Source organism: Sus scrofa, chromosome 14 (genome assembly GCF_000003025.6).
Source record: "Sus scrofa isolate TJ Tabasco breed Duroc chromosome 14, Sscrofa11.1, whole genome shotgun sequence".
NCBI lineage: Eukaryota > Metazoa > Chordata > Mammalia > Artiodactyla > Suidae > Sus > Sus scrofa.
This window is the reverse complement of record NC_010456.5, coordinates 58797741-58816122: the sequence shown is the minus strand read 5'-3', so window position 1 is coordinate 58816122 and position 18382 is coordinate 58797741. Positions and strand designations below refer to the sequence as shown.

The 18382-nt window shown below is 44.1% G+C and overlaps 1 protein-coding gene across 4 annotated transcripts in view; it reads left to right on the top strand.

Moving 5' to 3' along the window:
* The window catches only part of DISC1 (disrupted in schizophrenia 1), a 357514-nt gene that overhangs the window by 147832 nt on the left and 191300 nt on the right, over nucleotides 1–18382 (top strand). For all 4 annotated transcript variants that reach the window (XR_002338808.1, XM_021073577.1, XM_021073579.1 and 1 more), the window contains 3 exons: nucleotides 2845–2899; nucleotides 6601–6703; nucleotides 15343–15531. Coding sequence is in view for 3 of the 4 variants with exons in the window: in XM_021073577.1 (XP_020929236.1) it covers nucleotides 2845–2899; nucleotides 6601–6703; nucleotides 15343–15531 (347 nt within the window). In the remaining variant the exon portion in view is untranslated. The remainder of the gene's footprint in view (nucleotides 1–2844; nucleotides 2900–6600; nucleotides 6704–15342; nucleotides 15532–18382) is intronic.

Genomic DNA, 18382 nt, shown 5'->3' with positions numbered 1-18382 from the left:
AAAGCTAAAAGCACTGCCATTTTGGTCCGCTAAATTCAATCTTAATTGTCAATGCATGAACTAGCTTTTGTGTGTGGCCAGGAAAGCCTATTTATAAGAGACTATTAAATGCTCGTGTAGGATCAATTTTGTGGTGAACCATTTGTCGAAAAGTTGTTAGTTGAATGGGCTCACATGAGCCTGGCAAAGGAAGTGCATTTCTGCCCAAGGAGGGTTCTAAGTTTGGAGAGCAGACAGCAGCAGCACAGAAGTGGTGCTGCTACTAGAATCAATACGGCCCCATCCCTGGCACCCTTTGCCCTTCTCTCCCAGCAGCTCTAGCTGCAGAAGACGCCGTCACTGTCCGTCCGTGGGATTCCATGGGCTGTTTCCCACTGTTCCCCATCGCACTGAGTTTTATCATATTGCGAGTCCTGAACTCAGAAACCTGCGGCCATATGTCCTACTGTTGGTCAATCTGATCTCTTCCATCTGGTTGACCTCAAGTCCCCTGGGACGTCTTTGCTGGATGAATGTGGGTCTGATGTAGGAAGGACTTTGTATATTCTAAACAAAGTCACACCAGTGTCAGTTTCAGGGCATTTGGAATCGACATGAGCGTGCTTGTGCTCAGAAATCACAGAGGGGTAGAGGTGATGACATTCAAAACCAGTTCTTAGAGTTGAAGAATGGACAGCAATCAGCAAGTGAGCAACCTCGCTCCGATCCTTTGCAACCCCTGCATAGGAGCCTTTCCTGACCTCCTCCCCACCCGCTCCCAGACCCGAGAAAACCTGACCTTCCCCTTTTGCAGCTCACAGGTTTACTAAGTGACCACTCTCTTCTGGTACTTATAACTTTCTTGGGGGGGTGGTTTGGGGGGCTCCTGTTTAGCAGTGTTGAACTGTTTCAGGGAAGAACCTTGCCTTCATGCTCCAATTTCCTAACTTACAAGATTCCCAGGAGGTAAGGGAAGGGTTACTGAGTGGGAATGAATGCACGCGTGAATGAAGGCAAGCTGTAGATCAGTGGCTCTCACTGCGTTTCTGAATCAGCTTCATCAAAGGATCCCTCCTTCCTTTCCTTGCCGACTTCTGCCACTCTACTGCACAGGCCCTTAAACCTCACAGTTTTTGCCCAAAATGCCTGCCTGGTTTGTCACATTCAGTGTTTCCTCCTTCAAATCACCTCTCCTCGTGCTGCCCAGGAAATTTTCCGGAATAGCACCCCATTTCTTGCCTATTGCTGTCTTGTTCAAAGTGGAGTAAGTTCCCATTGCCTGTGGGATGAAGCTCAGAGAGTCATAATACTGACTATGGCTTGTCCTTAATATTCCTTTAAAAATTATTTTAATTGCAAATATCCTGAACACATTGAAAAATATGGTACTCATTTACCTGCCATGGAGATGAAATGAATACTGGCATTTCCCATTTATTTTCCTAAATAAATAAATAAACAAACATCACAGATACAGGTAGACCTCCTGGTCTGTCCTCCCTTCTGTCTTTTTTTTTTTTTTTTAGTAATAATCATATTCACCCTTTTACCTTGATCTCTCACAGTTCACCTGTGTGAACCATTTGGCCAGTTGAATTCACCTCCCTGAAATTTTGTCCTTCCTCCTTTTTCTTTGAGGTCCAGTTCGTTTTCCACCCCTTCCAGTGAGCTTTCCCATCAGTCCTCTAGTTTCTAAATTGCTGCTCAAGTTATTGTCCTTTTGCCCACTTGGGGACAATATTCCACCTGTGAGAGTTTTAAGGCAGCCGTTTGATCCTAGCATTGGGTTTCTATTCCCCTTATCGTAATTTTTTCATCTTGCTTTATATTATAGTTGATTGCATATACTTCTCCTGCAGATAAAAATGTTGAGAATAAGCTATGAATATTGGTTTCATTTATCCATTTACTCGTTCATCCTGCCGATATTGACTGAGTGCCCACTGACAAGCTCCAGGAATTGTTGTAAGCACTGAGGCTACAGATGTGAGCACAAGACGATGCAGGCAGTTGCTGCGATCATGTGGCTTTTATCCCAAAGTGGAGGAGAGAGAAATTCCATGAGTAAATAAATATGTCAAGATGCATAGTCCTAAGGAGAAAAAAGAAGTGGGAAAAGTCTTGCAAGGAATGGAATTCTCTTTTAGGTGAACTTTAAACATACAAATCTCCTCTCTGATGCATCTCACTGCTAAATACAGAAGGGGCTTGGTGCATATTGGTGGAATCATACAGTAATCCCAAATAGAGAATATTGGATTACCTGTCTGTGAACACGACACTGTGTAGTCCATCCTTCTTGGAAGGTAGTTCTTCCTATCTTCTTAGAAGGTAGGGATATACTTTTTTTAAAGAAATCAAACATTTTATTTTATTTTTTTGGCTGCCCGTGGCATATGGGATTCCTGGGCCCGGCATCAGACCTGAGCCGCAGTTGTGACTTACACCACAGCTGCGGCAACACTGGATCCTTTAACCCACTGTGCTGGCCTGTGGATCGGACCTGTATCCTGGCTCTGGATAGATGCCACCAATCTTATTGTACCACAGCAAGACCTCCTGGGAGTGTGATTTTAATCCTTTGCTGCCAGGAGGACATCTGGGTTGTTCCTTCACTCTGTTAGAAGACGTGCACTGTGGAAATGATAACGGATTTTAATGCCAGCCTAAGAAGGGCATAATTAGGGAGGGAAACGTCTGCTTCCTAGTAACGTATTCATTCCAGTCAAATGGAACCAATCTGACACCATCCTTCCTACTGTTCTTCTTCAGCCAGTGGGCTGATGAAGGTTTGACTGTATTCCTACTTACGACCGTATTGAACTGTTACCTAGAAGACCAATGTTCTCTTTCTACTTCTTCCAGCCTCCAAGAAAGGATAAAATCCCTCAACTTGTTGCTTAAAGAAATCACTGCTAAGGTAAGTACCTTTATATGCCCATGTTCTAAAGAGGTCTTTGAAGTTTTCTTTTGACTTGATTTCCAGTCTAGCTCACAGAGAACCTGGGCTCTGCCTGAAGTACAGACTTGGCAAAGCCATTCTACAGACCAAGCATGAGCCAGCGGCCGAAGGCTGCTTGATGGTGGCAGGGTCCTGACTGTGGTTCCCAGGGGTTGACTGGTTTGGCCTTCAGTTCAGAAGGAGCTGCAGTATTGGAGAATGGAAATGATGGCTGCTGTGCAGAGTCAAATGCCTTTGCTTTGAAAGCCTCTCAGGGAGTTCCCTGGTGGCTCAGTGGGTTAAGGATCTGGTATTGTCACTGCTGTGGAGCGGGTTTGATCCCTGACCTGGGAACTTTCACATACTGTGGGTATGGCCAAAAAAAAAAAAAAGGGTCTTCTAGGCTAGGGGTAGTCTGAGAAGTTAACTATATTTCCTTCCAGATGGGCTAGGTTCAGGTTTTCCACAGACGAATGGAAATGGTATAGTAGGTGATTGTTTTTTTCTTTTTGTAAAGTGAAGTTGACTTCGAAATCATTTTGCCTATTTTATCTGCCATTTAGACGTCACATCAGGACCTCAGTTTCCATAGAGATGGAGCTCTGTGACATCATTTTCTGGGAGCACATAGTCAGTTCCCTTTAGAAATCAGTGTCGTGGCTAGTGGGGATAGCCAAATTTACAGAACAAAACCCTTCCCCGCAGAGATGGTTATACCTCACTGAGTTGTAGACAAACTGTGAAGTAGGGTCAGTTACCCTGTGAATTATTAGTCCATGGGAGGCTGAGGACTAGGTATGAATCCTTAGTGATTTGTGTTAGGTCTGGGAGCCAGGGTGGTTATAAGGTAGTTGAAATGTGAACGAAACAGGTTTCTGAGCAGAGAGCAAAGCAGACAAGAGTCCGCTGGCCTGGAAGGAATCTTTTCTTGTTCTTAGTGCCCAGAGAAGAGGCCAGGAAGACCTGCGGGGATCTGCAGACCACCACAGCCGAGCCGAGATGGGGAACGTGTTGTTGGCCAAAATGGCACAGTGGCTCTGGCCCTTTCCCTAGGTTTTGTGTCTAATTCATTTTGGAAAGCAACGTGATTTTGCCAAACATGACACAGCAGCGGTTGGATGGGCAGTCCTGCCTGGAAAGAGAACTTCCTGGTACAAATGAGTCTCGTGCATTAGATGGTGTTGGGGCCAGAGACCAGATGCTTGAAGCCTGTTCTGCCTACTGAGAACCACCCAGGAGCGCTCCCCCATGGCAGACAGGCAGGATGAGACTCAGGGCAGCCCTGCGGGATCCCGGATCCACAGGCAGAACTCTGGGAAGGGGTTTATCTCAGGCTCCCAGGCTGAGCGTTGCTGAGACCTTGTCCTTGCCCAGCCACAGGTCAAGAGCGACTGGCTTGGTGTACCAGTTTTGTTATATGAAGCAGGAGCGGATGTTAGAGTAGGCTTGAATATCTGCCTTATAAGTGACAGCGACATTGCCCACTGGCACTCGTGTCCTTTCTGCCACTGGGACCTGCAAGCAGAGCCACTGGGGAGGTGAGGGGAGGCCAGCACCTCCTGGATGGGGGGGTGGGTGGAAATGCCATCTACCAGGTCTCCTCATTTCTGGGCAGAGCTGGAAGGTGGAAGGACTCTGGGGTGGGGGTTTATGGAGCTTCAGACCATACTGTGTGTGTTACTGAGTAAGTCTGTGTCCCAGAGGGGGTTGAGGGGACAGGTGTTTGTCCCCCGTAACACAGATGGTGTCTTCTGTGGCATTTTATATTGTGCACACACGCATGTACACAGATGCACATGACATTGGGGTTTGTGGATCGTCTCCAGCTACTGTTATTTCCTCAAAGGCCAAGAGTGGTTTGCTTTGCTGGCATACTTTCTGTAATGCACTTATAAAAAACTTATAATTCCCTTGCTCTTCTCTAAAATAAAGGAATTCATGCCTAAGATTTTAAAATGTAAATGTAAAAAGCCTCCATTTAATAATGAGTTCCTCAGGGCCCAATTTTATTTGGAAATAAAAAGGAGAAGCAGATTATCTGGGTCACGCGTGCATGTGTGTGTGTGTTTGTGTGTGTGTGTGGATGGGTGTGTGCCTGTGCACAGACACTCATGTGTGTGTGTATGGGGGCCAGATATCCATCTGCAGAGAATTAAAACCAACTGCCCAGTCACACACGACAACTTTCTCTCCACTCTGGACCTCAAGGTCACCAGTCTGGATTGACTGGTGACCTTGAGGTAAAAGATACAGCTTGGCTCAGTTTTCTTTCTTCAGTGCATTGGATACACAACGTGATATTCTTCCAAATCCTCCCTCAAAGAGATGGCACCTGCCTTCCACCCGTTACCTTTTTTGCAACTCTTATGGGTGGCTCGAACCAAAGGTAACTAGGCGATAAGTGAGATGGAAGAAAGAGCTGGAAATAACTGGGGTACCCGGAGGTTGGTAGATATTAGATTATATCCAGCGGTGCCTGAAAGAACGTACATTGCAATTGAATAAGAAGATTTAGAGATTGTGTCATATTAATAGTGACAGCTTGCTCAACAAAAGTGAAACTGACCCAATTATGATTAAGAGAGACTGTTGGCTAAAATCAGAAATACTAGACACAGTGGATGAGAGGCAACAATTATGGCTGGTGTTACTGAGTTGACAAAAATGTCCTAGGACTTCTGATGGCATTCTTAGACAATTTGAGAGTTAGGAGTGGGGGGTGGGAGGGAGGGAAGGAAGGGAAGAAGGAAGAGAGGGAGGGATGGAGGGAGGAAGGGGGTGTTTTTAGAGTACCCTCAGCTCCCGTCCTAACATCCTGACAAATCTCAGGACCCTTGAGAGGGTGTCTCCAAATTAATCACTCTGGACAGTGGATACCCAGCTCTGCTGGTATGAGCTTGCGGGTAGAGGCGTCCACACTGTCGCCTTCATCCAGAGAGTGAGGGGTTTTTTTGGCCACATACATTGCATTTGGAAGTTCCCAGGCCAGGGATTGAACCCCCACCAGAGCAGTGACCTCAGCCGATGCAGTGCAATGCAGGATCCTTAACCCCCTGTGACACCAGCAAACTCCAGAGAGCGAGTTTTATAAGGAGATATGGGGAATTACAGCTGCTTAATGGAAAAAAGTATGTTGAAGGCTGGGGGAGTCACGGTGTAACATTTTAGACAGGATGGGTGGGGTCTGTTTTGATTCTAAAAAAATCTGTCTGAGGTAAGCAAAGCATTTCAAGTGGATGACATCTAGCAAGATCGGGAAGCTTCTGGGGAGATTACATTTTATATTTTCTCTGGGCTCTGTGAACCCAACTGGGTTAATTTTAGTTTTTGAATGGACTCAGATTTTTTAGCAAGAAAAGAAACATGCTCCTAGGCCACATCCTTTGTGGATCCCCCAAAGGGTCTCCCTCCCGGCTTCCCCCCTCCCTCCCTCCCTCTCTCTCCATCTCTTCTCCCTTCCTCCCTCCCCCCTCCTTCCTTCCTCTCTTCCACTTTTAACTGAATAAATGATGACCACGACTTTTACCTGAATAAGTGATGACCATGAGTTTTTGAGAGGGTGTCTCTGAATTAATCACTTTGGACAGTGAATGCCTAGCTCTGCTGGTGTGAGCTCAGGGGTAGAGGCGTCCACACTGTCTACACCTCACTAAATGGTGATCCTGGCTGTCTCCCTCCAGGTGTGTTCGAGTGAAAGACTCTGCAGCACCCTGAGGAAGAAGGTAAAGGATATTGAGACCCATCTGCCGGCATTGCTTGAAGCCAAAATGCTTGCCGTATCAGGTACCTGGAAACAGAGGGAGACTTAAGTAGCTGGAGTCATGACAACCACCCCATCTGTGTCTCGTCCTGGACTCACCGTCTATCTGTAACTGATGTCACCCTCTGCAGCTCATAGCCTTTCTGGGGAGTTTCCTTGAAACCCCTGGAACAGAGGGGCAGCATGGTGTTCTTGGAAGGGATGGATAAACTCTTAAAAACACCTATGACATCATATAAAATAGTTCTTTGTGTAGGTACTGTATTTTGGACTTCCAATTCCTGGTTCTTTAAGAGTTTGGAGACTAGGTGTTTCTGTTGTGACTCAGTGGGTTAAGAACCCAGCTGGTATCCTTCAGGACATGGGTTCGATCCCTGGTCTCGCTCAGTGGGTTAAGAATCCAGCATTGCCATGAGCTATGGTGTAGGTCGCAGACACAGCTTGGATCTGGCAATGCTGTGGCTGTGGTGTAGGCCAGGGGCTATAGCTTCAGTTCGACCCCTAGCCTGGGAACCTCCATATACCACAGGTACAGCTCTAAAAAGAAAAAAAAAAAAAGAGTTTGGAGACTAAATATACTCTGTATGCTGTGTAGTTCTAGCTGATGTGTCTACAGCGTCCTGTGTCAATGATTACTGGATGTGATCAGCCCCTTCCTGTAGGAGGAAAGAGTGATAACGTGAGACAGACTGATGTACTCAGTGTAACAACCTCGTCACAGATTATTGATTTTCAGAGGATTCTCAGTGGCTCATTATCCTTCCTTCATCTGGTAGTTAGGAAGGGATATTTTTTTCATTAATCAGTAGTTTGAAAATACAAGCCTCTGAAAACAGTGTCTTACTCTATCATTTGAAAACAGTATCTTACTCTATCATTTGAGTAGTACTTTGGAATATTCCATTGCCTTTGTTGTTTGATTTTATGTTTTATTTCATTTATTTATTTTTTGCTTTTTAGGGCTGTACCCGCGGCACATGGAAGTTCCTGGGCTAGGAGTCGAATCGGAGCTACAGCTGCTGCCTTGTGCCAACAGCCACAGCAACACAGGATCCTAGCTGCTTCTGCAACCGCACCACAGCTTACGGCAATGCTGGATCCTTAACCCACTGAACGGGGCCAGGGATCGAACCTGCCTCCTCTTAGATACTAGTCGGGTTCTTAACTGACTAAGCCACAATGCGAACTCCTGCCTTTGCTGTTGTATTTTATCCTCACACCAGCCATCCATTAGGTAGGAGGGAGAGGTACTGTGATCCCAGGGAACGGGTGGGGGGATTGAGGCCCTGGCTGTGTCCTTTGGTTCAGCTCGCTCAGTTCACTCAGTGGTGGCGGACCAGGGGCTAGAGTCCACGTGTGATCTCTGGGTTGCTAGCCCGGGTTTGCCATGACATCCTCCAAGTACTGTGCGTTTTATAGGTTGCATGAATCCGCAGCTCATTGGCTTCGGAAGAGTCATACAGATTGAATGAAAAAGGTATAATAATTACATGTATGGGTTTTAAATGGCACGTAAAGAAGGAATACAGTAATTGGCAGCTTCTGCTCTTCAGATCATTAAACGACTAATGTTGGCGGCCAAGGAGCGGTTTCGCTCCTGGTGCCGTCACGTGTATTATTTACAACCCCTGGAACCTGCAGATGTGAATGTGGGGCCTGACTCTTAACAGCTTCACATGCCATTTACCTGGAGTTATGGCCCCATTTGCTCAGAGGAAAAAAGAAGATTGAACACACTCTTGTTTCCCAGTTAAGGTTTTTGCCATTCTTAACCGATAGATCTTTCCCAGGAATCCAGGTGGATGGGTCTCTGTTGAAGCCCCAGGGAGGAGAGGTATCATTCAGGCAGCAGAGAAACCCTCTCTCAAGTGCCAGTCATCTCCTTTAGGATGCCGGGGAAGATGCTCCAGATGGTCTGTTGCATCTGGGGCCTGGGTTTTCCATTTGGTTCTTAGATCACCTGGGAAACTGGTGAGACCTAATTGGATGGGGGATCAGCTGAGGGAACTGGAAGAGGAGATCACCTCCTGATCCCCTATTTCCTGGTCACTTGGAAGCCCCTGGCTAAGAGGCTTTTTGGTCGACGGGCTGTCCCCATGGGTTGGGCTGGTGTCAGGGTGTCATTATTTTGCAACTTCTGCAGATAATGCGATTTCTGTTTTTTTGTTTTTTTCTTTTTAGGGCTGCGTGTTTCGCATATGAAGTTCCTAGGCTAGGGGTCAAATCGGAGCTACAGCTGCCAGCCTACAGCTCAGCCACAGCAACACCACATCCGAGCCATGTCTGTGACCTACATCACAGCTCATGGCAGTGCCAGATCCTTAAACTACTGAGTGAGGCTAGGGATCGAGCCCATATCCTCATGGATACTAGTTGGGTTTGTTACTGCTGAGCCACAATGGGAGCTCCCGAGCCTGTAGGATTTTGTGAACTAAAGATGTGCACAGTTTTTCAGGCACAGGTAATGGCTTACAGCTAACTTCTTCTACCTGTTGGCAGCTCTAAGGACATGGCTTAGAATAGTATCTACAGCCCTTGAGGAGGAACTAAAGGTCCTTGACTTTGTTGAATGGCTGCAGTATTATTATTCCATCTTGCTTGACTGTTTTCCTTTCTTTCTGTATTTTCTCACTTCTCTGATTAAATTATTCTTTGGCTAAAGTTTTTTCTGCAGACAAAAGGCAGGTGGAGAATTTGGGTAGGGATCTATTCTGAGAAGGCCCATAGGGTCTTCACATTTACACTACCGTGAAGCAGAAGAGGGTAAATATTTAAACCCAGAGACTCTGAGGCTGTAGTTAGAAAGAACAGGATGGGTAAAATTGGTTTCAGCTTTGGCGTACACCTAGAGGTTTTTAACTGTGTTGTTTGTAGCACAAAATATTTTGATAGGTGCTTTAAAAAACTTACTTGGGTGTGGTTCCCTTGTTGCAGAGCAGGGGTTGGGGGTGTGGGGGGCATGCACTTAGCTTGATGCAAAGGCAGATATTTATCCCTATATAGACCCTCCTTAGCTTTAGGGAAGAGCCCACTGAGGTTGTGGGAGTGGAGTCACTGGGCTTCCTTCCAAAATCAGCATTTCCTTTTCTAAATTTTTGTTCCAGAGCTCATGGCCAGTTTCGGCAATCAGGGAGGGCTGCATCAAGATTCACCTTGTGGGCTGAGATCTGAGGCCAAAATGCTTATACAATATGAACTGAGGGCAGTATAACATTTAGTCATGGCCTGGGTTTTGCTAGTAACTGTCTTGGGAATTCACATTCGTTCTGTGTGTATAAAACTTGCATGTCTATCACTGCATTTTCCCCAAGCCAAACTCCTTAGGATCAAGGGGGATCCTAATTAAAGATCTCGCTCATGTTTTATTAAGACCCTGGTCTCATAATGGAAGATAACATGAGAAAGAGAATGTGTGTATATGTATATACACACATGACTGGGTCACTTTGCTGTACAGCAGAAATTGGCACAACATTGTAAATCAACTATACCTTAATTAAAAGATTGAAAAAAAGACCCTGGTCCCTAGAGCTTGGGATGAGTTATAGGAGGGTCTGAGGGTGTGTTCCAGGACCCCTTTCAAACTGACACTCACTCTGTCTGTGTAGTCTCCTCCTGTTTGTCATCACAGGTCTTTTCTCAGGAGGAACTTGCACATGTGGCACCTTCTGCTGTGGTCTCTGGGGCACAGTTGGTGCTCTCCCACATTTTCTTAACTCTCTTGCTTGAAAATACAGCGCAGCAGAAAGGGTGGGACTCCCCAAGCCCGGGCAGAGAAGGAACTTGAGGGCAGCACATGTGCTGGGGGCTGCCCTGCCCAGGGGCAGTCCCACTTCCAGGGCTGGTCCTTCTGCACGCTCTCCACAGCCCAGCGGCTGGTCCTTGGCTGCTGCATGGCTCTTCATAGGGGCTACACCCACAGAGACCCTAACTGGGTCATCGTTCAGTCAGAAATCATGTATCTGGAGATGTTTTAGCCGTGTTACAATTTATAGCTCAAAGCTTGCAGAAATCCAATCTGTCTTCCATCTCAGGACTTTGCTTTTGCTAAATGCGTCCAAACCTGTTATTTTGGCATTTGGGGGCCCGCCACCAATCTTTGTTGGTCTGTGTTTCACCTCAGTCACATGTCCCCACCGACCACTGGGGACAAGGCCCTTTGCTTAACCAGGTTCCCTTTTCTTCTTTTGGAAATCCGACATTCTTTTCTCAGGAACCTGCCTCTGTCTCCCCTTCTGCAATGATCTCTCTTCTCTGAGTGAGTATTTGCTTGTTTTTTTTTTTAACCATACATCTTATCCCCTTTATTCATTGCAACTTCCTGGAGAGTAGGGCCTGTGCTTTGCTCCCTTCTGTACATTTTCACTGCAAGGATGGACAATGAGTAGTCTCAAAAGATATTCATCCAATCATGGAATTGGAAAATGTGGATTTCAGTAACAGAAATGATATGTGCTGGGTCTTCTTAATGCCCTTAAAGTGGGAAAAATTTTTGCAATCCTTCCTACGCTTACACCCTATTGAAATTTGCTTATTAAATAATAGTAATTAATAATAATAATAGAAATAAACAGCACAGTTTCATACTTAAGAGGAGGGATCCTGGAGTCATGCTTGAGTTGGAAACTTGCCCAGGGTTTTATTGCCATGTAACCTTCAGCAAGATATTTAATTCTCTAGATTTCAGTCTTCTCTGCTGTAGAGATAATATATATTTTAGTGAATATAAAATGTGCTATTATTTTCTATAGTCCCAAGAAAGAAAAATTGCTCTCAGTTAAACAATGATACAGTGCTTTTGGTGGCTTAGACTCCTTCTTTTATACCTGTTGAAATAGTTCTTTTAGATGTATTTAAGCTTTCGATAAATCACATATCATGCTTTAAAAAGGAAAATGTAAGGAAAATGAATTGGTTAAGGTTTTCCTAAAATGTTGTGTATTCAGTTGGAATGTCCTGACATACAGTTCAACTCGAAGCAGTCAAGGCTCCTGTTTTCCCTCATGTTACCATTCTCTGCATGATTGAGGCTCCTGGTGATGCAACTCTTTGCTTTTCCTCCAAGAATAAACTACTGTTTTCTGTAGGATTTCCTGCCAAACTGCTGACACCATCCTTCAAGTCTTAAATGCTGGTGCAAGAGTTCCCATTGTGGCTTGGCATGTTAAGGACCCGACCTTGTGTCTGTGAGAATGCAGGTTCAAGCCCTGGCCTCACTCAGTGGGTTAAGGATCCTGTGTTGCTGTGTCTGTGGGTGTAGCCTAGGCCCCACCTGCAGCTCTGATATGCAGCCTGGGAACTTCCATATGCTGCCAGTGCAGGCCCTAAACAAACAAACAAAAATGCTGGTGCTTTCCTCATCTTACAAATTCATATGAACAGGTCTTTAGATAACAGTTAAGACCCAAATGGTCCTTAAATGGTTTGTACATTGAAACACCGGGGGATTACAGTTGCTCAGTCGGGCCACCAAGAATCACAATCACATAATAACAACTTCATCCTGACTACCTCCTAGATGATAGCAATTGTAAGACACATCCCTGTTTTGGAAGTATTAAAATGTGAAAAAGGTGCATCTTAGAATAGATAACATAGAGCGGATTATCTCCAAGGGTTGTGGTGAGATTGTCCCAGAGGTTTGTAGCCGTTATCGAGTGTGGTCATAATACACTCTTAGAAAATATAATGGAGCCTTCTAATAACAATAGCAGTTATTTATGGAGCCCTCATTAATGTGACCTAGTTATGCATTATGGTATAATTTTCATACTTAATTTTTCCCTGATATATTTTTTCCTTTTTTATCAAGGCATGATTTACCATTAATGAAGTGCACAGATGTTCAGTGTTCACTTCTATGAGGTTTGACGCCTGTCTTAGCAGCCGCCCTGTCAAGTTGTTTTCATCACCCCCGAAACGTCCCCTTCTGCCCCTTCCCAGCCATCACCCTCTCCCCCCCTGACAGCCTCTATCTTGATGTCTCCCACCATGGATTAGAACTTAATACCAGCGGAATCATGTAGTTACACTCTTCTGTGTCTTTTTGTTTGTTTTTTTGCTTTGGTCACTGTGTGTATGAGGGTTTGTATCTCCATGCCTTTTTCTTGCTGGTGGTCTTCCAAGGTGTGAACATATTGCTGTTTCTGCATTCTCCTCCTTTTTTTTCAGTCATATGTGGAAAGTTCCTGGGCCAGGGATTGAATCCAAGCTGCAGCTGTGACCTGTGCCACAGCTGCTCTGGGCCAGGGGTCAAACTGATGCCATGGTGGAGATGATGTGGGATCCTTAATTAGCTGCCCCATAGTGGGATCACTTGCATTCTCCTCTTGATGATTTGTTTGCTGTTTGGGGCTGTGGGTAAAGCAACTGTGAACACTGGAGTCAAGTGTTTTTGCTTACATGTTTCATTTCTCTTGGGTACGTACCTAGAAGTGGAGTTGTTGGATCAAAGGGTTGAGTGTCTGTTAACTTTATGACAAACTGGCGGAACCTTCCTCAGGGGGGATGTACCACTTCACGCTCTCGCCACGTGTGAAGTTCTGGTAGCTCCTCGTCCTTGTCAACTAGACCGTTTCAATCCAGTTAAGCAGAGCCATTTGAAGGGTTTCATCGTGGAATCTCTATGGCTTTCATGTGCATTTTTCTGGCAACTAAGGATCATCAACACTTTTTCATGTGTTTCTTGCCGCCACTTGCATATCTCTGTAAAGTGCCCGTGGAGTCATCTGCCCGCTTTTCAATCGGGTTCTTTGTGTTTTAATTATTGAGTTGTAGGATTCAAGTTCCTTGTCAGATAGGTGTACTGCAAGTATTTTCTCCTAGTCCATGGCTTCCCTGTTCATTTTCTTAATGGTGCTTTTTTGATGAGTAGAGGTTTTTCATATTTAAAAAAAGTTTATGGTTACATCCATGGCATATGGAAGTTCCTGAGCCAGGGATCAAATCCGAGCCACAGCTGTGACCTTCATGCAGCTGCAGCAATGCCGATATTTAACCCACTGTGCTAGGCTGGGGATTGAACCTGCACCCCTTCAGGGACCCGAGCCACTGCACTTGGACTCCTAGCCCACTGTGCCACAGTGGGAACTCCAGGGTTTTCATTTTGATGAAGTCCATTTGTCCATTTTTTTTCTTTTACACTTAGTATTTTCTGTTTTGTCTAAAGTTTTTTCTGATGCCAAAGTTAAGAAAATTACCCTCTTGTATTTTCTTCTAGAAGCTGTATAGTTTCATTTCTACATTTCAGTCTGTGATCCATCTCCAACTAAATGCTGTGTATGGTTTGAGGCAAGGTTAATGTTTTCCCTATATAGGTAGCTAGTTGTTCCAGTACCATCTGTTGAAAACATTCTCTTTTCCCCATCGACTTGCTTTGGTACTTTGGTTGAAAATCCCTTAGTGTGTAGTGTGGGTCTCCTTTTGGACTGTCTGCTCTGTTCCATACATCTGTTTGTCTTTCAGTCTGTGTGACCATGCCATATTGTCTCCATTGACTGTAGCCTCAGAGTTAGTTTGAAATCAAGTAGCAAATGGGCTCTGACTCTGTTCTACCCTTTGAAGATGGTTTTGGTTTAGCTAGGCCTTTGCATTTTCTTTTACATTTTAGAATAAGCATGTCGATTTCTACAAAAGACTTGGATATTTTGATTGGAGTTGTGTTGCATCAATAGATCAATTTGAGGAAAATGAAAATAGTAGCAGTGTTCAGTTTTCTATGCATGTATAGGATATCTTTCGAATTGGTTAAGTCCTCTTTAATTTTCCTCAGAAGCTTGAAAATGATCTTCTATCCAAAGGTTTTGCATGTATTTCTTTAAATTTATCCCTGAGTATTTTGAGTTTTAAAATACCTTAAACATGGTGTGTTTTTTTTTTAAATTCATCTTCTAATTGTTTGCTGCTGCTTTTAGAAATACATTTGATTTTTGTATATTGATCCTGTTTCTTGCTACCCTGTTGAATTCAATGTGCCATATATTTTGCTCAGAGCTTTATAGCATTTCACATTAATGCTCACAGTCTCTATAATGCTGTGTTAGCACAGTCATATTTTATAAGAAGTTTGCCCTTGGATTCCATATGCGGATTTCTTTGCTCAGGGTCATGGAGTTTGAGTAACAGGTGGACTAGAACTTGAATTTACGTCTAGTTTGACTCCAAGGCCTGGTTCTTTCTACCCTCCTGTAATATTTCCCCTCTTTGACATTTGGATGTTTGAGTGGAGTGATGCTGTGGGCATCCCTGGGTTTCACTGGGACATTTAAAAAATATTTTTTGTGGCTGTGCCCATGGCATGGCAAAGTTCCTGGGCCAGGGATGAATCCAAGCCACAGCAGTGACAATGCAGGTTTTTAATGCAGAACTCCCTCACTGGAACATTTTTGTGTCTTCATTTCACAAGGACATGAATGAGCCAAAGGAACCTCTAAAACAGAATGTGACAAGAATAAGGTGGTAAAGGGACTGGCAGGTTTTCCAGTCTAAGGAGGACAGTCAATGATTTTCCAGTTTCCTCCACAGACTGTTAATGCAGTGGCTGTGGCTGCCAAGGTCAGCTGCTCCCCCTGCACTGTTTATGCACATTGACTGGGGCTGCGTTGTACACATGGAGGGATGCGCTAATGCTTGTTTTCTTCTTTCTCTCTCATGATGGCTGCAGGAAACCACTTCTGTACAGCGAAGGAACTCACGGATGAGATCAGATCCTTAAGAGCAGAGAGGGAAGGCCTGGAGGGACTTCTCCATAAGCTGTTGGTGCTGAGTTCCAGGAACGTCCAGAAGTTGGGAAGTGTTAAAGATGATTACAGCCGACTGAGGAGAGAATTGGACCTGGGGAGAGCCGCCTACGGTAAGTGGTCACGTGGTTGCCTGGTAAACTAGTGATGCTATTTAGTATGCCGTGTGTCCGGGCAGGACGTCCTGTGCTTCATTCAGGTCACCGAGAAGGGTGTTCTGGAGCCACATAACACTTTTCCTGGAGGATATTTTTTCTCAGGAGCTTTGGCCCAGGGGGCAGAATTTCTTGTCAGATTTTGTTTTGCTCACACATGTGATGTCTTTTCATTTTCTGTCTTTCTCCTGCTCCTCTACCCTGGATTTGCTAATGGCCTTGTAATTATTTAGAACGATTCCCCCTTTGGCGCAGGTCTTGAGAATTTTCTGTTTGACAATTATCTTCCTTCTGCCCCCTTGGCGTAGCCTTCTGGCTTGTACAACGCAGACGAAAGCAGGCTGGCTCTGGAAAAGACCATTAAGTGGCTCTTCTCTGGGTGGGCTTTTCTGAGAGCTGCTTTTTCTAGGAAGAATGATGTAGAAGTGCCAGTGCTGCCTGAACCAAAGTACCTGCTTGTTGCAGGAGTTAAAAGTCTTCTGTGGTCTTTTCCTGTCCAGTTGATAAGAGTAAACGAGGTCAGCTTGAGGTTTCACTCCGAGGTGTAATTTTAGGACAAATTGATAAGGTAAAACCTGTTTCTTAAGAAAAATGTAGTAAAGAATTTCTGATGATACAGTGTCTAATAGGCAGAATGACGTCATAAGAAAATTCAGATTTAAAGTGTACTGGTGGCTGGAATCTGTTTCTTCACCAGAAAGATGAGAAGAAGGTGATGCATCTCCTAGGCTGGTTAAATGGTATAGATTACGTGAGTTAGTTTGTTAAGATCCTGAGATGTGTGCGTGTGTGTACGCACTGTGTGTGCCCTTGCACTGGCCCTGGGAACTAGAGGTTATTAGGAGGCGGAGTTCATACATAATAAATCATGGTCCCTAAATAAATGTTTCCTAGGAAAACGAAAGACCTATGTAGTAATAAAGGACTATTTACAAAGCATGTTCATTTAAAAAGAAATAAGAAGAGACTGGGGGTATTAAGTAGCCAGATTTGAAATAGCACTGTTTGAAAATACTCCATAAATTGGAGTAAATGAAGATTAGTATATAAAATCAAGAACTATGAAACCAGCTAGCGGAAACAGGTGTGTCATTTCTCTATGAAGAAATTTTGTGTGAAAGGCTTACTGAATTGCGTAGAGAGGTTTCTGCACAGTTATTTGAATGATGGGATGGGAGGGTCAATTGTTATTCTGTCTTCTTAGCAGTGGATACCCCCAAGTTGGATCAGAGCAGCTTTTTTAAAAAAATCACTTTTGGAGGTCAAATCTTTGTTTTTGTCGTATGTGTAACTAGAGACTGTGCATTTGAGCCTTAACAGGTAACTATAGTCCTGAGAGGTTACAACACATTCCACCAAGAGGTAGCGTTGTGATTTATTAAGTTATGGTATGCACGAGCATTGTACATGTGAAATGATTTTTTTTGATCAATTCTTAAAATATATACACAATTATATATGCACAATACACATTGTAAATCAACAATACTTTAATAAAAAATTTGAAAGGTATATACAACCAAGCTATGAAATGTTTCATGTTAATCATCACAAATTTTTTCGCACCAAGTGGGGAGCTTACATTATAGCTAAGAATAAAGAAGACGTGAACACATTTGGACAAGTTTGATCCAGCAGTATTTTCCTTTGAACAGTTGAGCTCTTGAAAGCCATTAATCTCTCTCTCTCTTTTTTAAAGAGCTGTTCAGTGTTTTTTGAATCTCATCATTGTCACTTCACTAAGTATTTTCAACATGATGAATAAAACATAAACAAATGGAATGAGAGATTGTTGCCACGGATGGTTCTACACTGCAGATGGCTCATTTCTGTTGAGAAGGCGTTCTTTATGTTTCATACTTGGATTTTGCTGGATCAGCTACCCTTTTCCCTATGTTTTAGGCTGATGCTAATTTTTAAGCTGTCGGAGGTACACTTGGCTTTGAGTGACCCAAATTAATAATCTTGGGTTGGTGAGAATGTAGGGGACGAAGAAAGATGAGATGAATTGGAGTTTCTATAGTGGCTCAGTGGTAACAAACTCACTAGTATCCATAAGGATGTGGGTTTGATAACTGGCCTTGCTCAGTGGGTTAAGGATCTGGCATTGCTGCGAGGTGTGGTATAGGTCATAGTTACAGCTTGGATCCTGTGTTGCTGTGGCTGTGGTGTAGGCCAGCAGCCACAGTTCTGATTTGACCCCTAGCCTGGGAACTTCCGTATGCCACAGGTGTGGCCCTAAAAAGACCAAAAAAAAAAAAAAAAAGAGCGATTGAATGAATGAATGAATTGAAGCTTTTACCTATTGACATGTAATAACACTGGGCCAAAGGCCATATTCTATCATTTGTTGAATTTGGAGAGTTAAAAGTTTGGAGGGAGCTCTGTACTCAGATTTTCAGGTAGAGCAAATACAAAGAAGCAGTCTGCATCTGTGAGCTCTTTTAAATCATAGATAAATAAAACTTTTAAAATAAGACTATTCAAAAAATGAGCAATGTGTAGTGTTCTTGAAAACAGATTTTGATTTCCAGAAATGATTGCAGAATGCAGCATTCAAAAGGAAAAGGCGATTCAGGGATGGATCGGGACCCGATTTCCATGATGCTGGCTCCAAGTGGGCTGACCCAGCCGCCTGTGTGTCCAGGGGTCCTGGTTCCATAGCAGAAGGGAGATGTGCAATTTTAGGGAGCAATTAGCAGTCTCTCTCGCTCAGAGGAGTCTTACTGTTGGGAAGAGTGTATGTAACGACCCATCACAGATGGACTTGCGTTGCTGATCACTCACAGTGTCATTACATCCTGTGTCC